Genomic DNA, 25,565 nt, shown 5'->3' with positions numbered 1-25,565 from the left:
GGAAGAGAAGGAAAATGTAGAGACACACTCAGCTGTTGCATTTATCACTTTATTCATTCTTTCTAGAGTAGATTCTCCAACGAATAGGAGACTTTGCCTGAAATCCTAGATACATGGAGCCATTCAGAAAGAAACACCAAGGAATTCTGCAAATGTTTTGTTTCAATCAATATGCAAAGGGAACATTTTTTTCCTCCAAGTAAACCAACTTTGAAAGTCTTCCACTAAAACCTTATAAAATCCAACTATAGTAATAAATTAACACTAGATTAATTCAAAGGACAAGTTATCCCCGCTCTGCGTGCCTTCTAATCCATATCTCCAAGAGGTCATTTTAATTATCATGCTGTCACCACTATTCATTACTCTGTGTATAGAGCCAGGAAAGCAGCACTGTGCCTTTTAGATGCATTGGTATTCATCATATTAAGGCATTTCACCCTCCTTAAAAATGCACACAGTTTAACCCTGTAACCTTGAAATGCTGACAATATTGAGTTTGTTTTTATCATTTTCCTTCCCGTGGGTCATCTTATTTCTTGTTCTCAGCTTGTTTCCTATTCTCCCATCTCTCCCCTTCCCAGAGATTAAAGCAATCAGGTCGATGGATTTTATTTGACAACATCTGTGCATTTCCAGTTTTGTCGCTTTCTTGGGACTTCCTTCTTTTTCAGATCCAAACAAGGCCATATTCTGCCCTCATTTACACCCACCATGAGGCTGTGGGAGCGGGGGGGGATGACGAAAATGAGGCACAGGCTGTAAGTTTGGCTGTGTATTCAAACGTTGCCGTGTAGCTATGTGTGAGACTTACCCGAGCGACAGACCTGGAAGCCGTATCTTCTGCCCTGACTCTGCCTGCTCTGTGCTTCCTTGTCAGCGCAAAGCAAGTGGAAAGCTGCCGTAATGGGCCAGCCACGCATTCTCCTCAGAGAGGGGAATCCTCATGCCACACAGAGCCATTTACACTCACCAGACAGGGGAATGTTGGGGATAGGATGAGGCTATTCAGAGGGCGGGGATGGCGTGCCTGGCACTTTCCCAGATGCCCAGCTGGTGCAGCAGTCCATGTGGGACAACTGCAGCCAGTGTAACAATCTTAGGGTGCTTTCAATTTTGCCAAGGGCCCTTTCAGCCCCTTGGCCAGCCCAGGATCAGGGATCAGCAGCTGAGAATCTGGCCCTAAGATCCAGATCTAAACTTCTCCAGGGTTTGGGAATGGAGAGGTCGAGCCCATCACTAACATCTGGTTTCATAATCCCATAGAACCTGCAGAAGGTGATCACGGAAGAGAACAGTGATTAGGTTTCAACTCGCTTTCCCTGAAAAGCTGAGGGTCACTTCAGATCGGCCACATGAGGCCTGGGGAGGAGGCTGCCCGCTGGAGATGGCTTCTAGCACAAGTTTCAATGCGTGTAGATACTATGGGCCAAACTAGCTTGTGGAGGTGGGGGGAGAAGAGTCAGGGGGGCCCCCCTATGCTTTGCCCCTCACCTCCGTCATGAAGAAACCAAGAGGGGGAGGCCAATCAATGCTGCCAACTGTGCGTACTGTACTGGGGGCAGGTCTGAGCGTATTCCTGGACACTACCTTGCAGCTGCTTGGGGAGCACAGGCTATGCCTCTTATATGGGTCTAGCCTGGGCTGCTGGTGAGTGTAATGCCTGGAACTGGCTTCTGCAGGCACAATAATGACACCAAATGGGCGCCACACATCCTCCCCCATCACGGCTCAGCTCATGCTCTGTGAGCGATAACCATCACACACAGCGGTGTGCATGCGTCTCTCTCAATTAACAGGGCTACAGGAGTCTCTCATGAAAAGATCTGATGGAAGAACCAAAATAGGTGCCAGGAAATGAAGGATGGCGCAAAGCAGGGTACAGAGGGGCATGCCTGCCTACCCCCATGGGCTATTTATATACACAATAGCCCACGGTAACTGGAATAGCACATGAGACTTGCATTAAGACTTCTGAATTTTACACTAAAGGGGTAGACATTGCACTGGGTGACAGGGGGCTTTGAATTGTTTGCTCAGTGAATCAACTATGCCTTTAAAGACAGAGAGGGGGAGAGGTTTGGGGGGTCCCCCCCCCGCTTTGTAAATAATGGATGTTCAGCTGCAGTTAATGATTTTTGTGAATCTATCTGTTCACATTTTCCAGAGCTGCGCCAAAAGATGTGGAACTGATTTACCACTGGTAAAAATTAAATCATGAGTAACATTTCTAGCTGATTTCTCCTCCCCCCCCCAACTATTTGTTATTTTACTTATCTGAGGGGAAAAGAAAGAGCAATTTCAACCCCCCAAGGTGCTGATCCAACTCCACTTCCACAGTGCCTGCTTCCCAATGTCCTTATGACGAGTGAGAGTGCTCCGTAGGATTCGTCTGGCTTCTCTTCTCCAGCTTGCGGCCTGGGTGGCTATTCCCTGGGCCCCGCAGGGTGGCACATTTAAAGGGGGGCATTTTTTCTTTCCTGAAGAAGGAAAAAAGAGAGGGAAGAAAACCACTGTGAAATAACACAGTCTTGCAGCAATGCATAAACCACCCATTTGAGATGTTCTTAGGAAAATCCTTGTGCAGAATCTCAGAGCAATGAGTGTGTTTGCAAGTGAGACTTCAGCTGGCGGTCTAACTTGTTACAGACCAGTACAGAATTATTCTCTCCACGAGTCTCCAGTGTTTTCTCCAATCAAGCTTTATATATTCCTGGTGATGGGGGTTCTACCTCTTCCCTTTGGAGATCACTCCACTGTCTAGTAATCTCACAGCCATTTTTCCTGGTGTTCAGCTAAAACTTCTCTTTGCTTTATTCCACTCAATGACTCCCTTGCACCACTGTGAGTATTTCTCCAACGTGTACGTAACCTACCAGTGAACGTGTGTTACAGGTCCCACCTCTATGCCGATCCATAGAGGACATGAGTTGTTATAGCAGCTGGTTCCAGAGCCTCCTTCTTCAGCTCAAGTCACAGCTGCTCATGCTTTTAGCTCTGGAGGTCCCCATTTCAGTCCCCGAGATGGCGGCCATCACACTTATGTCCTTTCCCCCCACTCCTGGCAGACACGCACGGGTCCTCTGAGGGCCTGTCTACACAGCGCCACAGTCCAGACGAGGGGGGTGTGAATTGCAGGGTACTCTAGCCGTCCTGCGTAGACCCTGCTGGCACGACCAGAAAGGTGCCTTGTTCTCGTGGACATAGTCACATTCAGCCAGGACTATGTTGACATGAAGCTTCTCGTTCATGCCAGCAGGGTCTACCCAGGGCAGTTCGAGTGCAGCACGTAAGAGCACTTTTCACTCCGCCATAATCTGGACGGCGGCACCGTGTAGACAAGCCCCGAGTCAACCTATTTATAGCGAATACTGTTCAAATGGTGTCCGAAGTCAGCCCCTCCAGCCTCAATGACATTTGATGCTCTTCTCCGAATTCCTTCCAACCTCTCTAACATTGAGCTTGCTAATGCAAAATTCATCTGTGGGCGAAAAACAGCCAGAATTTCCATGGGCTTCTTTGCCAATATTGCGATAGGAATTGAGAGTCCTTCAGCTCTTGGGCTGAATCCTGTCACCACGACGGGCCCTATCTCTTTCCACCGGCTGCTCAGCACTGGGCAAACTCTGCTGCCAGTGAGGGAGTTGCACCACCGACTTCAATGGGGGCAGAGTTAGACCAACTCAGAGCCCCTGCGACTTCCGACCCTACACATCCAGGCACTACTTAGATTATTAAGACTCAAAGCCTTGGAAATGTCTCATTTTCTTTTCATCGCTTTTGCTACTTGTTTACTTTTCTGCCCTTCGCCCTCAGCTTCTTCAATGAAACAGACCCGGGCAGGGTAACTTTTGTTTCTAGTCTGTTTCACTTCCTGCTTCTCACGCACAAGCAGAGTGCTGTCCTTTTTGTGCCCCGCACCGCAGTGAAGTGTTTGCTACTCTGATTTTTAAATAAACCTCTCTCAGCTTCATTCTTTAAAACTCCTGAAACATTTAACTCCTGTTACGTTGTAATGCCCCTCTCTTTTTAAACAAAATCTAGTGCTGGGCCTGACTAAATCCATATCCTCCATCTCTGCCATACAGCTCCTGGCAGTTGTTGGCCTGCAGTGCAGAATTGGGCCTGAAAAGCTGCAAAGTGTTACATGATTTAGGCTGAGTTCTGCCTCTCCAGATGCTGTGTCTGGGAAGAAGCTGCAAAGCCCAAGCAGTGGTACCCTAAGCATAGAATCATAGATTCCTAGAATCATAGAATATCAGGGTTGGAAGGGACCTCAGGAGGTCATCTAGTCCAAAGCAGGACCGATCCCCAACTAAATCATCTTTTCATTGAAAGGCTGAAACGTCTCTCGGGCGCTGGAGGAGCGCAGTGCAAAGAGGCATTTGTACTTGTCCCTCCCTGCCCACACACGCCCTCTCTGGGGCGATTAGTGCTGACAGCAGTAGCACGAGCCAGCACGCCATCCACTGAGCTCTGCAAGCTTGCGAGTGAATTATGGCTGCCCTCTGTGCAAGGTGCATTCAGCGGGAGAGAAAGGCTTCCCTGTACGTGCTCCCCATACAGCACACCTGCACTGGGGCGGCCATAATGTCTCCCTCTGCCTGGTTCACAAATAATATCCTTCTATTTCATCTCTTCCTCATCTTGGCATGGCACGTAATTATCTCTCTCTAGCCAACCTGGCCATTGTGCAGCTATAAAAACAGATACGACTTTTGATTTCTTCTCCATTATAAACTGAGCTATCAGTTTCCAGCCTGACTAGAGAAAACAAAACATGCCATCAACCTGCTTCACAATGACTGATAGGCTTAGATCTACCCTGAGGGCTGCCCTCACTGACTCAGCTGCCTTATTCTACACAGTCTGTATTTCTTGATTCTCTCCCTGATGAAGTATTCCATTTAGCTGTCACGCTGCCAGTGCTGTTTGTTCGTCCACTGCTGCTCTGAGAAGATACAAATAGAGATGGCTCCAGACTCCTGGTCTAATATTTAAGCGATCAGCAACATCCTGCCTATCCTCCGAGCATTGCCTCAAGCAGCATTATTACTTATATGGACCACCACAGTGCCTAGAGGCCCAACCAAGATCACGGTCCCGTTGTGAGAGGTGCTGTACAAACAAGTAATGAGAGACAGTACCTGCCCCAATGAGGTTTACAACTGAAATAAACAAAGAAGGGGGGAGTGAAGTGATTTGTCCAAGGTCACACAGCAGCTCCGGAGCAGAGCTGGGAATAGCAGCTAGGTTTCCTGATTCCTAATCCTAGGCACTAAACCTCCACTCCTTGATGTCACATTGATAATATGGAGGGATCTGCTTTCACCCGGGAGCTGTAACTGCAGTTAAATATTGGTTAGTCGCTTTGTTTTAATCGGTAGAAAGATTTGTCAAAATAGATGTGAAAATAATCAACGTTTACACGGTACTTCCTTTTGCTAAATTGCCGTCCTAAGGCACAATGAGGTTTTGAAAAGGGGACTGTTTACATTTAAATAAAGCAATTGGTTTGGCGTGGAAATGGGGGACTCATGAAATCTAATGTGCCTGGAGACTGAATGGAGAACGGGCTTTTTATGTTTAATTTGATTAAATCTTAATGTTTCTGGGCTCAATGCTGGAAACGAAACCCAACAGCAGCTTAAGCACAAACATGAAACTGACCAGAAACAAAGGGCCTGATTCTTCACAGCATCACTCCCTCTTTACGCCGGTACAAATCCTTTGATTTCTATGCAGTTACTCTGGAGTCACACTAGACTAGCACGGTCCAGAACCATCCCCAGAAAGTGAAACTGGCTAGTCTCATTACTCCTGGTCCACTGAGTAAAGTGAGGAAGTACAACAATATGATCAGGGTCAAGAAGATAAAACAGATCTTTAAAACTCACTCATTTTTAATAATCTAGGGTGTTATTTGTAACACAGATAAGGGAACCAGTGCTTAACCTTTCAGCCGCAGCAACAGATCATACTGTGTGATTTTTAGATGTAGTCTAAGTACCTGGTGAACTGTAGCTTCTGCTGGTTCATGAATACCACGTGCACTGTTCACTTCAGGTCCATACAACAAGGTGATTTTGGAAATACAATAAACTGACAGCAGCCAGTGATCTAACTGGGGCTTTTAATAGGTGCCCACGGAGCACATGATCGTTAATGTTACAGTAATGGCAAACTGTTCTGCAAACTTCACTCTCCCAGGCACTTGGCATGCCAGTTACAAGGTCATATTTAGGTCAAAACTTGCAGTCACCTCTCCAGCAATCTAAACAGTCAGCTTTATGGCTGAAATTTGCCACACTTGATTGCTGCCTAAAAAAAAAAATAATACATTTTTGAGGTAAGGAAGTGTGGAAAACAAACTTTTCCTGGGGTATAAAAATTTGAACCACTCTAATTTCAACAGGAAAAATAGTTCAAGTCTGCAACTTGACATTGGCATAGTCCACACTGCTGACTAGTGTCCTAGTACCTTCTTTTTCCCTGCAGGGAAGGGATGACCTGGCTTGTGTTTTTGCAGAGCTCATCTCTTCTCTCCCCAATCCTCCTGCTCCCCTGTGGCTGGAAGCAGCTTGTCCCTTCCTGCCTGCACAGTGTCGAAAGGCAGCTAACACCTCCAGGCTGCTGGTGGCCACTGAGATAACCCAGCCACCTCCTGTCTCCCGGCTACAGTGAGGGCAGGAAGGGGTTAAGCCCTAAGGATGCATTGTGCACCAGGGCCTAGGGAACCGGACTGCAGGGGCTTCAGCAAACCCGGCCCAGGAGGTGGCTCAGCAGGGGAGGGTGCCTAGGGGACGGAGCAGCCCTGTGCTCCCTGGGGGCAAGACCCAGGGCAGGGGTGGGGGAGGCAGGTGAAGGGGGTGCTAAGCCCCTGCCCAGGGGACTGCTGTGAAGCCTGCAGGCTTGGGGCAGAAACAGGCTGGAAATTGCTTCTCCCCTTGCCACTCCAGAGTTTAGCTGAGGGGCAGAGAGAGGCTTCCCCGGGCCAGCGTTGTTCGGCTCCTCCTGGCCAGCGCCCTGGACCAGAGCATCTTGAGCTTTCCCGGAGCACTGGCCCAGCCAGAGGCAGTGGGGGAAGGAAGGAGCCTCCTGTCCAGGCTGCTTGGGAGCTGAGCGCTCCGACCCGGGGCTGGTTCTCTGCACAGCGCTGGGAACGGGACACACCCCGCTGGGGGGATACGGAGGAGCAGCAGGGCTGGGTGGGGGGGAATGGGCAAAGCAGGGAGAGGACATTGAGGGGAGGAGCATGCGAATGGCCGATGGGTGGGCAGCAGAGATGACATGTAACCGGCCGCTGCCTAGCGCCTGCCCGCACGCACCAGCCACCGCTGCTCACAGCCATTGCTGGCGGGAAACGGAACGGGGCCCCGCTGGCCGAGAGCCGGCACACCGGGGGGGCTCAGCTGGCGGACCAGCAGGGGGAGGGGCTGGCCCGGTGCGCTGCAGCTCTGCCCCACCACCAGCCTTGCACACACGCCCCCCGCATCGTTGGCCACTGGACCCCCCGCACTCACTGCTGGTGGGCGGGTGGCTGGCGAGCAGGGATATGGCCAGCAGCAGGACCCACCAGTGGTGATGTGAGAGAGGCAGAAAAAAACAGGACAATTTGCCTGTTTTTAAGAAAAAGCTGGGACACCTGCAGGAGGGCTTAAATACGGGACTGCCCCTCTAAAAACGGGACATGTGGTCACCCTACCCTACACCCTATAGGCCCCTGGAATGGCAGGGAATTGATTAAGGGAGATATGCTCAGATGGTCCCGGCAAGTGACCTGCACCACACGCTGCAGAGGAAGGTAGAAAACTCCCCATGTCGCTGCCAATATGACTTGGGGGGAAAATTCCTTCCCGTCCCTACATCTGATGATCAGTTGGATCAGGGGTCGGCAACTGACGGCACGCGAGCCGATTTTTAATGGCACGCGGCTGCCTGCCGGGTCCCGGCCGCCGGCCCCGCTCAGCCCACTGCCGAACCCAGGCCGGGAACCGGGCAGGCAGCAGCGTGCCATTAAAAATCCTGCCCGTCCCGGCCCGCTCTACTCCGCCTGCCCCCACCCCGCGGGGGCAGGGTGAAGAAGCTTGGTCCTGCCCGGCTGCTGCTGCAGGGCACGCAAGTTCCCCTCCCCCGCCTCTTCCCCCAGCGTGCTGGGTTCCTGCCCCTCCTCCGCGCCCTCCCTGCCGCCGATCAGCTGATGGCCCTTGCGCGGGAGGGGGAGAAGCAGCCGCAGCACTCGCTGCTCCGGGGAGGAGGCGGAGAAGAAGGGGGACGGGGCAAGGGAGGTGGAATCAGGGCATATCCCCTCCAGCCCCCTGCCCTGAGCCGCTCTGGGCAGGGGGCTGGGAGCAACCCCAGGACCCTAGCCCACACCCGCAGCCCTCTGCCCTGACCCCTGCACCCCCCCTCACACACACCCCAGTCCCCTGCCCTGACCCCTGCACCCCCCTCACACTCACCCAGACCTCTTCCCGGACCCCTGCACCCCCCTCACACACACCCAGGCTCCTGCCCTGACCCCTGCACCCCCCTCACACACACCCAGACCTCTTCCCGGACCCCTGCACCCCCCTCACACACACCCAGACCTCTTCCTGGACCCCTGCACCCCCCTCACACACACCCAGGCTCCTGCCCTGACCCCTGCACCCCCCTCACCCACACCCACACCTCTTCCTGGACCCCTGCACTCCCCTTACACACACCCAGGCTCCTGCCCTGACCCCTGCACCCCCCACGACCCCAGCCCTGACTCCAGCACCCCCCACACATGCCCCCAGCCCTCTGCCCTGACTCCTGCACCCTCCTCACACACCCCCAGCCCCCCACACCCCATGCCCTGACTCTTACACCCCCCACATTCCCATCCCCACCCTGAGCACCAAACGGGAGCTCCTGCACCCCCCCACCCACATTCCCACCTGCACCCCTCACACCAAATGGGAGCTTTCCAGGTAAACTCTCCACACCGAAACCTCCTGCCCCAATCCTGAGTCCCCTCCCTCATTCTAGCTCCTGGCCAGACCCTGCACCCCAACCCACAGCCTGCTCCTTCACCCCCAGCCCTGTGCTCAGTGCACTCCCACCCTCAGCTCAGTGCAGAGAGAGAGGACGAGAATGGGCTAGAACCAGGGAGAAGGTAGGTACCCACTCTATGTGGGCAGGGCCGGGACCCCAGACCAGCAGCGGGCTGAGCGGGGCCGGCAGCCGGGACCCTGGCTGGCAGGAGCCGGCGGATGGAATCCCTGAGCGGCAGCGGGCTGAGCTGCTCAGCCCACTGCTGGTCTGGGGGCCCGGCCGCTGGCCCCACGCAGCCCACTGCCAGTCTGGGGTTCTGGCTGCTGGCCCCGCTCAGCCCACTGCTGGCCTAGGTGAACGGAACCCCAGGCTGGCAGTGGGCTGAGCGGGCCGGCGGCGTAAGATCAACATTTTAATTTAATTTTAAATGAAGCTTCTTAAACATTTTGAAAATCTTGTTTACTTTACATACGACAATAGTTTAGTTATATAATCTATCGACTTTTATAGAGAGAGAGACCTTCTAAAAAACGTTAAAATGTATTACCGGCATGTGAAACCTTAAATTAAAGTGAATAAATGAAGACTCGGCACACCACTTCTGAAAGGTTGCCAACCCCTGAGTTAGATCCTGAGCATGTGAACAAGAACCAGCCAGCCAAGCTCCTGAAAGAGAGTATGCTCAGTGTTACCTCAGAGCATTGTCCCACCCTGCCCGGCTGTGGCCATCTTTGATGTTTCAGAGGAAGGAGAAAAATCCCACTAGAATACGCTGGGGGCAGGAGCAGAAATCCCTTCCTGATCCCTGCATGGGACTGGCGAAAGCCCTGAAGCATGAGATTTTAGGAACATGAGAAATGTGGATGGGACCCCACACCCATCACAAGCAATCCCATCATACAGTCCCACTCCTACATTTGTCCAGCTCTCTCTCAAACCCAATTAAGTTATTTGCCCCCACAACTCCAATTTGGAGGATGTTCCAGAACCTCATCCCTCAAATGGTTAGAAACCTTCTTCTGAGTTCCAGCCTGAATTTGCTCATGGCCAGTTTACACCCACTTCTTCTTGTGCCAACACTGTCCTTCAGCTTAAATTGTCCTTCATCCTCCCTGGTGTTTACCACCCTGATGTATTTAATCAGATCCCCTCTCAGCTTTCATTTCACTGGGCAAAACAAGCCAAGCTCTTCAATTTCCTCTGAGAAGATAGGGCCTCCATTCCCCTGATCATCCTAGTAGCTCTTCTCTGCACCTGTGCCAGCTTGAATTCATCTTTCTTGAACATGGGTGACCAGAATGGTATATAGTATTCCAAATGAGATCTTACAGGTGCCTTGTACAATGGCGTTAATACTGCCCTATCACTACAGGAAATGCCTCACCAGGTACATCCGAGGATCTCATGGTTTTTTTGCAGCTGCATCACATTAGTGGCTCATAGTCACCCTGTGATCGACCCACACACCCAGGTCTCTCTCTTGCTTTCAACCGATGAGCTCCCAGCTTATAACATAAGTTCTTCTTACTAGACGCTAAGTGTATCACCTTGCACTTTGTACTATTGAATTTCACCCCACTTCTATTACTCCAATCTTCAAGGTCATCCAGATCTTCCTATAAAATATTCCAATCTTCCTTTGTATTGATGATGATTACCACACATCTACTTTGTTTATCTAGGTTTGTCCACAGACTAAGCACTCGGCTGATAAGGGGTAGATTTTAACTAGTGACTCTGCAGCCTGCAAATGAAAGGGGAACCAATTTAATTGGATCTTATGTTGTAATTGCAAGAAATAGAGGGTTATACATGTCCACATGCCAGGGATCAAAACAGGATCACTGGAATTGAAAACGGTTACAAAACAATGGCCTCTTCCTACACTGCTGTAGCTGATGATCTAATTTTTACAATGTTTCCTAGGTATATAAGATGTGCATTTTCCAAACAAACAATTTATGCCTGATTATTTCAAATGCTTCACTCTCAGAGAGGCACAAGTAACTGGCCCCATGTCTGACACTGCAAAAGGATTTTCTGTATTTTCTGGGAACGCCTGACATGTTTGAAAGACAAAACCAGAAATCAAATGGCACAGCAGATAATGCAAGCGGAGACGCTGGCAGTTAGATAACATACATGTTGCAAGACTAGGCCAATTATAAACAATGAAAACAAATTTACCACGTTATAGGAATGGTGAGAAATCCTTAGGCATTAGCTGACAAGGTATTGATCTTCTGGTGGATACAACTGCATATTTTAAGGACAAAAATCACAAATTCAACCCCCATCCCTGTGTGCACGCATGTGCGTGTACCATTTGCACCAGCTCATGACGTCATGGATGAGGGGACGTGTGTCACAGTCTTGCCAGGAGGGCTTGACATACTCACTGGGACAGAGCAATGCAAACACAATCTGCTGCACTTGGAGAAGGCTCCCAGTTACTGCTGTGAGAAGCACCATCTTTCACCTTCACCTTATACCGTGAGAAAAAGTGATTATTCGGGTCATTGGCTGTTACAAAAACCCCGGGGGGTGGGGAGAAATCACTTCAGGTTGATCCAAAATGATTATTTTTAAAAAATTCCGGCCAATCAAAAAGTCGAAACCAATGTTTCAGATCCATTGAACCATTCTGTTTGGATTTCAAGCTTTTCTTTTAACACCTTTTATATAACATTGCAGGGAATTTCAAAACAACATCTTGAATCCTAACATTTCGTTTTGAAAATGGTGAAACAAAAGGTTATGATTTTATCTAATTTATTTTAACTGAAACTCTTTGGCGAAATCGACATGATCTTGAGAAATATTTCAGTTTACCCAAATCCGCCTTTTTCACCCAAAGTTTTGGTTGCAAACTTTCGCCCAGCTCTACTTGCAAGTGCTTCTCCCTCGGTCGCAAGCATGACCGCTGCTACATGGATGGTGTCCCTCTGTCTCCCCCCATCCCATAGTGGCAAAATATTACGTATCAGAGCATATATATTATAGAACTAAAGTCTGGACTTGACTGTCACGTTGACTACATTCCCATGTCCACAACTAAAACCCAGTGCAGGAGACCCAGACTTTGGGCCACCAGCATAGTAACTGCTTCTGGGACTGAGGAGTTGTGGGGGTTCGGGGGGAGGCAGGGAAGGGCTGGAGCTTTGACTCCAGGCTCCCACTTGCTAGGCAGTAGCTGAACCATCAGGGAGGAAGGGATAGTAACTTACCAATGGATGGTCCATGGCAGGAGTAAATTACTCCCCACTTTGTTTCCTGGAGATAGTATGTTCCCCTGGCCTGCTCCTGGAGTGCAGTGGTTTATACACCATCATTTGCTCAGGGGAGTGCCTCAAGGCATGATCTAACCCTGCACATTTTCTGTGGTTTGGGACTGTGTTTAGTGTGTGCTTGAACTCCAGGGCTGCATTGTTCCAGCCGGGATTGTGATTTTTCAGCCCTTGACAGGGTAATTGTTATAATGTGGTATTTTGGAGAACCCCTCCGCTGGAGGCTAGCCAAGCAATGCAAATCTCCCAGAACTCCGTAAATGGATCCTTTTCATTGAACCCACGCAAATGTGTCACCGTTTAAAACCTGAAAGGTTTTCTTTAACGACAGCTACAAGTATCAGGAACTGCATAATACGTGCAGATGCATGTAGGAGTAAACTGACAGATTATAATTATCAGTAGAGAAGGGGGAAAAACAAAAATTAATTCGAGGCAAAACATATAATTTGCCTTTAAATTGTAAGAGCGCTTCCATTTCTAATGCAATTTGCTGCCCTGGAAATCAGATTAAAGTCGTTTGAATTCCCAGCAATTTTTTAAAAATACATTGACCTACTTGGGAAAGTAATGCAGATTTTTAGAAACTGATGTAGCCTGGTGCTGTCTGAACACAAAAGAAGCAGGTAAACAATCCTGTCTTGAGGCACAATTTCTGTGTTAGCTTGTGATGTATCCCAAGGCATCGCCCATGGGTGGCTACAACCTGACATGCCCGGAGAAGTATAGATTATTATATATATTATATTAGAGGATAGAACACTAACCCAGGAATCTATCCTTGCAACAAAGCCTGTTGTCAACTCTGTCCGCATATCTATTCAGGGGGACACCATCATAGGACCGAATCACATCAGCCACACCATCAGAGGCTTGTTCACCTGCACATCTACCAATGTGATATACGCCATTATGTGCCAGCAATGCCCCTCTGCCATGTACATTGGCCAAACTGGACAGTCTCTACATAAAAGAATAAATGGACACAAATCAGACGTCAAGAATTATAACATTCAAAACCAGTCGGAGAACACTTCAATCTCTGTGGTCACTTGATTACAGACCTAAAAGTTGCAATATTACAACAAAAAAACTTCAAAACCAGACTCCAACGAGAGACTGATGAATTGGAATTAATTTGCAAACTGGACACCATTAAATTAGGCTTGAATAAAGACTGGGAGTGGATGGGTCATTACACAAAGTAAAAATATTTCCCCATGCTTATTTCCCCCCCCCCATACCATTACTCACACCTTCTTGTCAACTTTTGGAAATGGGCCATCCTAATTATCACTACAAAAGGTTTTTTTCTCCTGCTGATAATAGCTCACCTTAATTGATTACTCTCGTTATAGTGTGTATGTGCAACACCCATTTTTTCATGTTCTCTGTGTGTATATATATCTTCCTACTGTATTTTCCACTGCATGCATCTGATGAAGTGGGTTTTAGCCCACATAGTCTCTAAGGTGCCACATGTACTCTTTGTTCTTTTTACAGAATATTTGTAATTCATGCTGGTGACACCTGTTGGTAGGAAATGGGAACTGCACCAACCACAGCATTCCCATGTCCTCATAATAAAATTCACAAGAAGAAGTTTACTATTCTCCTCTTCTGGGAGGGATCCTGATTTGTTAATGGGAAATGTTGAGGACAGGTTTGTTTTCTCTTATTCAGTTTGTTTCCTCCTTATATTATTTATGTGATCCCCTCCCCCTCCTTTATGAGCAATGTGTAGTGGAGAGAGAAGGAAAATACACTATTTATTTAGCAGCGGCTGTGCAGGAAGCACTGCCAATAGCACTTACAAACTGGATGCTTTTCAGTGTCTCAGGAACTAACTTGCAGTCTACTTGTTACCTCTTGTGTAGAGAAGTGTGAGTTGTTGACATTACAAGCATCCCTACGAGGTTAAGAGCCCTGAGCCCTCTTTGGGCAAGAGAAGCAGCCTGACTTGCAGATCCCTCTAGGAGGGCTCCAAGGAAGTCTCTCATTAAAGTCACAGGTCAGTTTTATTTCCTATTAACAAGGCACCAAAGGAAGGAGTGGAGGCACTCAAAGCTCTTAGTGGCTGTGGCAGTTTGTCAGTGCTGCTGAAATGTAAATCTGGAATCACAGAATCATAGAACACCAGGGTGGGAAGGGACCTCAAGAGGTCATCTAGTCCAACCCCCTGCTCAAAGCAGAGTCACTTTTCCATCAGCAGATGTGGAAGACTGTATGTTTGACTTGACTATTTCTTGCCTATGGAGACGGTTAATTGAATCAAATTTACTGAAAGGTCCAGAAAGTCTGTTTTTCAATTACTATAAGCATTTGGTGGGCAAACCATCACCTTTTCTTGTCTGATGTCATGGCTAACGATGCACCAATCTCATCTCTTTCAATAAGAAAGGACTCATGGCTAAAACACAGAGGGACAGATTCTGATCGCACCCCAGTGTAAATCAGAAGTCACTCCACGGGAGGCAGTGGCATTTTTCAGATTTATCCCAGTGTGACTTATATTGAAGTTTCAGAGGGGTCGCCACCGCGTTAGTCTGTATCAGCAAAAACAACGAGGAGTCCTTGTGGCACCTTAGAGACTAACAAATTTATTTGGGCATAAGCTTTCGTGGGCTAAAACCCCCTTCATCAGATGCATGGAGTATATTTATACCTGCCTACTGTATTTTCTACTTCATGCATCTGATGAAGCGGGTTTTAGCCCACGAAAGCTTATGCCCAGATAAATTTGTTAGTCTCTAAGGTGCCACAAGGACTCCTCGTTGTTTATATTGAAGTTTGACCCATTGGGTGTGCCCATATGCGTTTTCCTCCCACAGTGTATAGGGACTGACTCCCCCCTCTCCAATACAGTTTATGACCAGCATTAGGATACCAGCTGCATGACGTACCTCACTTTGCACTGCTCCTCCAGCTTCTGTCTGGTAGCACCAAAGCTGGTGGGTGAATATACATTTATATTGGCTGCCCTAAGACCATGGAAGGAGCTGGTACTGGAGGTTCCCTATCTAAGAAAATCCCTGCTGGTCTTTCAAAACACACTGAAGACCATTTTAGTCTGTACATGTTCTGGTGCCTGAGGAGTGATTAGGAAGATGTTATGGTATGTGAGGTCCTTCTACCCGACATGGAAAATTTCAGTCCAAATTATCGAAGCTTGGCAAAGTTATAAGCAACTGACCACAGGGACTTATAATGGGAAGTGTCAAGCGACATTAACAATAATTGGTGCAACCGGCCCCACCTATAATAATAAGAGGCATCTAGCTCCAGCATTTCCCTTGAGTGCAATTGTGGCAGAATTTGTGAGTTACTGAGGAGCATAAATGAGAAGAGCACAATAAGGAATGGAAGTCACATACCCTTCCCTTTATCAACAAGTCTCTCATAAACCCATTTGAACTTTCTAAACTGTATTATTCTGGTCTGTGTGCACCTCACACACCCTTAGATAGGAGCCTTTGACTGCAGGGTGAGCTGTATCTTAGATTCAGTTGCTCTGAAATGTTCCAAGTCCTTCACGCTAAGCGGGTATGTTGTCTGCTCAAACAGCTCCGACAGACGGATGATTTCTAATTTTGAGGTCTCTGTTGCTTAATTAACGATTCACAGGACACATATATCCTCACTCCATAATGTGTCTAGCATTTCCAGCAATGCTTTTAATTCATTAGTGCACATATGAGGACATTACAACCTTTTCCCCCGCATTGGGTCATCTAAACACACACTTACATATTTCAAAAGGGAAGCTTAGCCTGTAGGAAAATAACCACTTCTCTCCCAGATGACGTGGGCCCTTGGCTGTTTTTAAGGTGTAGAAGGGGATGCTGGTTTGGCAATCAGGGAAGTAGTCCAGGAGCAGGGAACCAGGGCAAAACAGGACTTACTGCCTGAAACTAGTGAGAAGTGGTCCCTGGGCTTCACACAACGCACAGTCAGCCTGTGGAACTCCTTGCCAGAGGATATTGTGAAGGCCAAGACCATAACAGGGTTCAAAAAAGAACTAGATAAATTCATGGAGGATAGGTCCATCAATGGCTATTAGCCAGGATGGGCAGGAATGGTGTCCCTAGCCTCTGTTTGCCAGAAGCTGGGAATGGGCAACAGGGGATGGATCACTTGATGATTACTTGTTCTGTCCATTCCCTCTGGGGCACCTGGCACTGACCAGTGTCAGAGGACAGGATACTGGGCTACATGGACCCATGGTCTGACCCAGTAGGGCCATTCTTATGTTCTGGGATACACTTCCCTTGGGAGCTGAGCTAAAGGCTCAGACACGGGGAGGTAGAAGGCTAGCTGGCTAGATGCAGATGTCTATAGGGGTCAGGGAGGCAGAGGCGAATGGCAGACATAGAGCAAAGTGAGGGTGGGAGTTGTGTAGGGACACTCTGTGATGGCAAAGGACACAGAAGAGCTGGAGGGAGTTGGTCTCTTGTGGGGAGGATGAGGACAATGACCCTTTTAAAGAGAAGTATGCAGTGATGAGCTGCCAAAATCTGAAGAACTGGGTCCTTCAGTCGCTCTGTGCCTTCTGCAGCACTTTGGCGGCAGGTCCTTCAGTGCCGCTGAAGACCCAGAGCAAGTGGAGGACGTGCCACCGAAGTGCTGCCGAAGACCTGGAGCAAAATTAAAACGGGATTCTCGGACAGGGGAGCCTCCCCAGCTGGGAGCTCAGGCGGGCCGGACAGGGGACAGTCCCACTGGCCGGACGTGTCCCACGGGCCGGAGTTTGCCCACCCCTTTAACAACCGGTGGTAAACCGGCTTCAAAATTTAACAACCGGTTCGTGCGGTTCCAGCTCACCACTGGAACTATGAGAAGTGGGAGGGGGCTGGAGTCCCCACTGAAGGGTGAGGAGAAGACGACAATTATTCTCATGCTGTAATTCACTACAGATGTGCGCTAAGGGGTACAACAGGGATGGGGGAGAAAGAGTCGAGTTGGTGGGTAGGAGATTAGTTTCTAGCCTCCAGGTATTCACAACACAAAATGCCCCACCACAGCTGACACACTTGTTGGTAGACGCAGCAGCGACTTCAGGGACTGACATCCCACCTTAACCTTAGCAGTAGCCCCGCCTGTCCCAGACAGAGCCTCATAGATGGATGGGGCACGAGTCAGTATAAGGGAAATGTAGGCCTGCCTCATCTGCATAGGTTTTGTACCAGGATAACTGTTTCACTTAGAGCAGTGATTTTTAACCAGAGCAGCTGTATCAGTGCAATCCCTCCTGGGGATGCAGTGATATCAGTCCAGAGATGCCTCATGGGGAAAGCTGTTCCCCTTCATCCTGGAATAACTGCCCCTGTGCTAGGAGGCAGAGGGCTTGCACCACTTCATTTACCCATAGAGTTAAAGTGGTCCAACTTTTGTGTGCAAGTAACTGGCTGGTGAGCACGTTACAGGTGCCAACTTGCAGAGATATGAATTGTTAGCAACCCCCACTTCAGCTCAAGCTGTATCAGCGCAGGCTGTTAGCTCTAGAAGACTCTGGCTCAATCCCTGGTACGCTGGCCAAAATGGTGGCCATCACATGTAAACAAGGCCTTCCACTTCCAATGGTCTTGTAGAGCTGTTGGTACACCGATGATTTTAAGCAGCAGGCAGCCTGGTCCAGGGCATTAGATTAGGTGTCAGGGAACCTCAGATCTATTACTAGAGATGCCTTTGACTTCAAATGTAGCCGGAGCAAGTCATTTCCCTGTTCTATGCTGAAAATTCCCCATCTGACAGATGGAGACAGTGACACTTAACTCTTGGTGCTTTGAGATCCTCTGATCAAATGCGTGTCACAGACTATTATTATTTTAATGCCTGTCAATCCAGCACCTTTCAGCAGCACTAATTCCCTTACACAACACTTGTTCCATGTACAGTAGCTGGCACAAAGGATCCAATTAGTTTCCTTTCACATATTTATTAACTTTTTGCAGCCTTCCTTTCATGAGCATGGAGAATCTGGTAATGTCATAATGGATTTTCATAAACTGTAGTCAAAACATTTCCTGGTTCAAGTGAATATCTGTGCCATATAATTAGCCCTGAGTACATAGATGTTTGGTACCATTTTATATATTCAGATCCATTTCTTTTGTTATTTCCGAGCCAAGGCATAATTAAAGCCTCAAAACTCTCTTCCCAGTAGTAGCTCTAGGACTTTCTCCTTGAACAAGTTTCCAGTTAACATGACAGCTTCAAAGTAATACTTCATTTCATTCACTTCTCTGTGTGTGTGTGTGTGGATACACACCACACAGGGCCATCCTTAGGATTTATGGGGCCCTAGGCAGCATTATTAAACTGGTGCCCCTATGCCCGACTTGCCCTTAGCAACACAAACATAAGCTTACAGTACTGGAAAACTTGCCACATGCACTTTATTAAAAACAGTTTAAACAAATGAAGCACTCTATAATGCTGATGGACTATACTTGCATTAAAGAAGTAGCGCTATAGAAAAAAATCTGATTTATTGACAGAATGATGCCGAGAGTGACAGTTCCCTGCAGAAACCCAACCCCCAGACCTTCTCCCTTCTGCCTAGTAAGGAGACTGTAGTGCATGCCGGGTGCAGGAGCTGACCCACTCTTACCTGCAATCCTGGTCATAGGCACGGACTCCATGGGTGGGTGCTTCGGGGCTGGAGCACCCATGGGGAAAATTTAGTGGGTGCAGAGCACCCACCGGAGCCAAGCTCCTCCCCTCTGTTCCTCCCCCCTACACCCAGCGCCTCTCGTGAGCCGGCAGCCCTGCGCTTACCAACTCCTCTCCCTCCTTCCCAGCACTTCCAGAGCGCCGCAAACAGTGATTCACGGCGTTCAAGCTCTGTGAGGGAGAGGAAGGAGTGGGGATGGGGCATGCTCAGGGGAGGAGGCGGGGAAGAGGTGGGGTGGGGGTGGAGCAGGGGTGGGAAGAGCTAGGGCAGGGGCAGGGCTTGAGGGAAGGGGTAGAGTGGGGGCAAGGCCTGGAGTGGAGTGGGGGGTCCAGCACCTCTCAGCAAGATGAGAAGTTGGCGCCTATTGTCCTGGTGGTGCCCCAGATTTTTGGGTTCCCTACACAGCTGCATATGCCTAAGGACGGCCCTGTACACACACACACACACATACGCACAAAAGAGCTATCATCCTATGTTATGTAAATAAGCCCATGATACAGATAGAAAAGGCATTTGTCTACTTACTGGGAGAATCTGATATATTAACTGAGATATCAGGACATTAGCAACATGGATCACTTAAAATCTATTCCCTAAACATACGTCGTCTTTGGGGTGAGTATTAACCAATATGTAGAAATTTACTGTAGTATGTGACTAGACAAAAGAATTCCCCCCCCAAGTAGAGAGTTGTGGGGGTAACAAACGAAACTGACACTGTGCAAAATGATTATATACATGTATATACTTCCCTTCTGGTGTATCTGTCTCTATAGAGATGGACCTGGATGTCTGATGAGATTATAATGCTTCTGTTAGCACTGACAGCAGCTCTTTAATTTAAAAAATAATCCTTATACCGAGGTAACTGAGTTGTGCTACTGAAGGGCTGCCAGGTTCTGTAATAGGCTTGGCTTCCCAGACCCAGAGGCAGTGGACACTAGGAGTCTGGAAGAAATGATACATTCCCTTTCAGGAGAACAGAGGAGGAAGATGCTAGATTCTTTTCATCACCAGCCCTGCTGGTCTCTGCAGAAGGACAGCAATGAGAACTGCACAGCTGGTGATCCCCCTCCATCCCGGCCCAAACTGTTATGTCAAAGTCATCAGCGGAGAAAGGGAGACGGAGAATGTTTCAACAGTCACTGCAGCAGAACGGGTACAATCTGACCATGTCAATAAGCATCTGCCAAAATGGCTGCAAGTGGAACATACTTAAGAGGCAGCGTTCTCAAAAGAACCTCTGACAGCTGATCTGTGGCCTTGACTGAAATGTGCTATAAAAATATTGTCACTAGAGCTGGTCAAACATTTTCCATCTGGACATTTTTCCCCTCCGAAAATGCCGATTTCTCTCAACTGACACACGTTCCTGCAGAAACCTCATTACAAAATAAATCAAAACCATTTCAATTTTATATATTTCATATTATATATATAAAATACGTTGAAAAAATAAAATAAAGTCAGCACTGAAATATTTGGACTGACCCAAAGATAATTTTTTTCTGAAATTTTTATTTGGCAGAAAATTTCCAAATTCTTTGGTTTTTCTCCAAACAAGAATGAAAGCAAATGTTAACATTGCAGCCATCCCTAGGAAATGGAAACGCCAGTCCTGCTTGGTCTGCTTGTAACTTTTCACGGTGCTTTGTGTGTTCAAAGCATTGTATTTATTATAATCCTCCCTGGAGAGCTAAGGACTACTATCCTTGCTTCACAGACAGTGAAACGGTGCGTATTTCTACTCTTCCGGCTGTGGGTGTAATTCCTAGCTCAAGGAGACATACCTGTGCTGGTTCTGTTTGAGCGAGTGCTCTAAAAACAGAAGTGCAATCACAGCAGTGTGAGCTGGGGGAAGGGCTAGCTGTTCCCAGTACATGCCTAATGCCTTGAATGGGATCGTATTCGGGGTAGCTCGCCCTTCTTGCATATCATACCACCATGGCTACACAATATTTTTCGCGAGCTAGCTCAGTAGGAGCTAGTGCCAGTATGTCTCCTTGAGATAGGATTTACACCTTCAGCTCTAAATACAGATGTACCCTAAGGCACAGAAAGGTGAGGTGAATTGCTCAAGGCTATATAGCAGGCCAATGCCAGAGCTGAGATGAAGACACTGGGAATTTGAAATGCTCGGCTCATATCCTCTTTAGTTCACGCCGCCTTGTATGGTGGTTTCACCCCATTTCCTAGTGGACATGTGTCTGCATCACAACAGCCATTACAACTGGTCCCTATGGCCACAGCATCATTTTATGCTTCATTTTACACATGTGACTAACCCCAGGGACTGTTCACGGTTGCCAGATTAGCCGCCTGCTTCAGCAGAGAAGCTAAGTGTCAAGTGGACCTGAAGCGTTAGCTGCTCTCTCTCTGTTCGAGGTGATCCCTTCGTTCAGGGCTGAGGCTCATTGGCAGGGTGGTGTATGGAATCTATCACACTATCATAGAATCATAGAATCATAGAATATCAGGGTTGGAAGGGACCCCAGAAGGTCATCTAGTCCAACCCCCTGCTCAAAGCAGGACCAAGTCCCAGTTAAATCATCCCAGCCAGGGCTTTGTCAAGCCTGACCTTAAAAACCTGTAAGGAAGGAGATTCTACCACCTCCCTAGGTAACGCATTCCAGTGTTTCACCACCCTCTTAGTGAAAAAGTTTTTCCTAATATCCAATCTAAACCTCCCCCATTGCAACTTGAGACCATTACTCCTCGTTCTGTCATCTGCTACCATTGAGAACAGTCTAGAGCCATCCTCTTTGGAACCCCCTTTCAGGTAGTTGAAAGCAGCTATCAAATCCCCCCTCATTCTTCTCTTCTGCAGACTAAACAATCCCAGCTCCCTCAGCCTCTCCTCATAAGTCATGTGCTCTAGACCCCTAATCATTTTTGTTGCCCTTCGCTGGACTCTCTCCAATTTATCCACATCCTTCTTGTAGTGTGGGGCCCAAAACTGGACACAGTACTCCAGATGAGGCCTCACCAGTGTCGAATAGAGGGGAACGATCACGTCCCTCGATCTGCTCGCTATGCCCCTACTTATACATCCCAAAATGCCATTGGCCTTCTTGGCAACAAGGGCACACTGCTGACTCATATCCAGCTTCTCGTCCACTGTCACCCCTAGGTCCTTTTCCGCAGAACTGCTGCCTAGCCATTCGGTCCCTAGTCTGTAGCGGTGCATTGGGTTCTTCCGTCCTAAGTGCAGGACCCTGCACTTATCCTTATTGAACCTCATCAGATTTCTTTTGGCCCAATCCTCCAATTTGTCTAGGTCCTTCTGTATCCTATCCCTCCCCTCCAGCGTATCTACCACTCCTCCCAGTTTAGTATCATCCGCAAATTTGCTGAGAGTGCAATCCACACCATCCTCCAGATCATTTATGAAGATATTGAACAAAACCGGCCCCAGGACCGACCCCTGGGGCACTCCACTTGACACCGGCTGCCAACTAGACATGGAGCCATTGATCACTACCCGTTGAGCCCGACAATCTAGCCAGCTTTCTACCCACCTTATAGTGCATTCATCCAGCCCATACTTCCTTAACTTGCTGACAAGAATGCTGTGGGAGACCGTGTCAAAAGCTTTGCTAAAGTCAAGAAACAATACATCCACTGCTTTCCCTTCATCCACAGAACCAGTAATCTCATCATAAAAGGCGATTAGATTAGTCAGGCATGACCTTCCCTTGGTGAATCCATGCTGACTGTTCCTGATCACTTTCCTCTCCTCTAAGTGCTTCAGGATTGATTCTTTGAGGACCTGCTCCATGATTTTTCCAGGGACTGAGGTGAGGCTGACTGGCCTGTAGTTCCCAGGATCCTCCTTCTTCCCTTTTTTAAAGATGGGCACTACATTAGCCTTTTTCCAGTCATCCGGGACTTCCCCCGTTCGCCACGAGTTTTCAAAGATAATGGCCAAGGGCTCTGCAATCACAGCCGCCAATTCCTTCAGCACTCTCGGATGCAATTCGTCCGGCCCCATGGACTTGTGCACGTCCAGCTTTTCTAAGTAGTCCCTAACCACCTCTATCTCTACAGAGGGCTGGCCATCTCTTCCCCATTTTGTGATGCCCAGCGCAGCAGTCTGGGAGCTGACCTTGTTAGTGAAAACAGAGGCAAAAAAAGCATTGAGTACATTAGCTTTTTCCACATCCTCTGTCACTAGGTTGCCTCCCTCATTCAGTAAGGGGCCCACACTTTCCTTGGCTTTCTTCTTGTTGCCAACATACCTGAAGAAACCCTTCTTGTTACTCTTGACATCTCTTGCTAGCTGCAGCTCCAGGTGCGATTTGGCCCTCCTGATATCTTTCCTACATGCCCGAGCAATATTTTTATACTCTTCCCTGGTCATATGTCCAACCTTCCACTTCTTGTAAGCTTCTTTTTTATGTTTAAGATCCGCTAGGATTTCACCATTAAGCCAAGCTGGTCGCCTGCCATATTTACTATTCTTTCGACTCATCGGGATGGTTTGTCCCTGTAACCTCAACAGGGATTCCTTGAAATACAGCCAGCTCTCCTGGACTCCCTTCCCCTTCATGTTAGTCCCCCAGGGGATCCTGGCCATCTGTTCCCTGAGGGAGCCGGTGCCAGACTTGGTCTGAGGAGAAACAGAGCCGTTCCCCGCGAGCACGCAAGATTTCACTTCCAGAATGAAAGGTATTTAAAACACAGCAGGTCTGATTCTCCTCTCTCTTACACTGGTGTAAATTAGGAATAAGTCCATTAAAGACACTGAAGTTTGGTGTACAGTTAGCATGAGAGAAGAATCAAGCGTGATATCTCCAAAATCCCTGGAATAATATTTTAGGCATAACCCAGGTATTTTTCAGATCATAACTGCTTTGGTTTAGAAAGAAATTTCAATAAAATAAGAAAGAATTAGAATAACAAATTTATTAGAAAGTCACAATCCCTTAGATACAAGTGAAGTGTAGGCAGGAAGGGTATTAAAAACATAGCCCTGGTAAAGCAAGAGAAACAAATGTAAAAAGAGCCGAGATTGCTTTCTGACCTACCGTGTGTTGGGGATAGGTGCCAGTGGTCTCTCTGATATGGTGTTTAGCCGGTAGTAATCCAAGAATGTTCTGGCCACATTTCTCCCTAACTTCATATCTGCGAGTTTTTAGTTAAGGAACTTCTTCGAAAAGGACTGAGGGGTGAGGGGAAACAAGCAGAGCATAAAGGTAAATTACTGTTATTTGATGCATGAACAATTTTTACATTAACCATCCCACAAAGCCAAAAGCTTCAGGGCAGGGTCAACAAAATAACTTATGCCAGCAGCTAAAGTGTGTGTCTTCGAGTTTGCTTCTTCTTTTCATAAGTAGAAAATATGTTGCATGAAATCATAAAGGGAAAGAAACAGGCCCCTCTGATGTACTTCGCAAATGTCACTGGGATCTCAGCATACTTTCATCTCTCATGAGGGAAAGTAAATACCCAAGAAGTTTAATCAGGCACAGTGCACATTAACTTGCCACTTCTGGTCCAAGGTATCCTCCTGCAGGAAAACACCCAGCATCTCAACAGTACTGCACTTGCCTCCAGGAGCTGAGCTCTAGAATGTCATGGTACAAACTTGAAATGGTTCAATACGCAACCTCAAAGTTGGGAGCAGAATGACGGCCCACTGAAACATTGGCTTGGGCTCATCTTGAGCTCCACGCACCTGCTGACCTAGGAAGGAGCTACTCTATGTTGGTTCTGAGATCTAATTCCTGACCTATAGACTTGGATTTGAAAACAGAATAGGGAGGTACACAGTAGAGACTAATCCTTGGAACTGTGAAGGGGGAGGGCATTGCACAAAATTACCTATCAGGCCTACTCTGTCTCTAATCACCATGAATTTCACTGCATGCCAAACTTAACATTCAGTACTAAGTAGACACTACACCATCAGAGGTCCTGTTAATCTTGCTGAGATGTTACAGCAAGGCGACTCTTCTGAGGCTTTGCTAAAGTGATTGACTTGGTAGAAATTAAACAATCCAGGGTCATTTTCAAAAAGAAACGGGAACACTTTTGTCCTGGACAATGTTTGCATTGGGTGAAATGCACCCCTGTGCCGAGGGTCAGCATAAGGCCTATGCTATTCTCTGGGCTTGCCTTCAACACCAGGTGAATTTCATCCATTTTGAATGAAACAGGTTTCATCACACATGGCTCTGCCATGTGAGATTTTGCTAAGGACATAAAGACTGCTATGTTTGCCTACACAGTCATGCACTGCTGGTCTCCAATGAGCACTTGAGGATAATCAAAGCCAAAGCACTATATATATACAAAAATCTAAATTCCACTCGGCAGTATTTTTCAAAGTGTCCATTGGCCAATGACAATAACCACTGTTTCAGTGGCAGTTACACAGTATATGAGTTGGGAACCAGGTGGCATCTCACTGTACAGAACCTGAGGAATCTAAATTGACCACAACGTTCCTTCCATTTTAGCTGCTCCATGCCATTTTCCTTTGCCAGTTTAGGAAAATCAACCTATTTCTGTTTCATTTTTTAAAATTATATCAATTAGCTGCTGGTGCTTCCATTAGAAGGAAATTCTGGAATTGCAAC

General features: G+C 47.8%; 1 protein-coding gene across 1 annotated transcript in view; it reads right to left on the bottom strand.

The window, feature by feature from the left end:
* Positions 1-1,119: 1,119 nt before the first annotated feature.
* LOC102939366 (AGBL carboxypeptidase 4) overlaps positions 1,120-25,565 on the bottom strand; it is a 1,380,179-nt gene continuing 1,355,733 nt past the window's right edge. The window contains exons 12-13 of the mRNA XM_007062150.3: positions 24,009-24,105; positions 1,120-2,480 (exon numbers count right to left, since the gene is read on the bottom strand). Coding sequence (XP_007062212.1) covers positions 2,360-2,480; positions 24,009-24,105 — 218 coding nt within the window. The 3' untranslated portion in view covers positions 1,120-2,359. The remainder of the gene's footprint in view (positions 2,481-24,008; positions 24,106-25,565) is intronic.

The sequence above is a fragment of the Chelonia mydas genome, chromosome 8, assembly GCF_015237465.2.
Source record: "Chelonia mydas isolate rCheMyd1 chromosome 8, rCheMyd1.pri.v2, whole genome shotgun sequence".
Lineage (NCBI taxonomy): Eukaryota > Metazoa > Chordata > Testudines > Cheloniidae > Chelonia > Chelonia mydas.
Note: the sequence above shows the minus strand (reverse complement) of the source record. Positions and strands in the feature narration are given on the sequence as shown.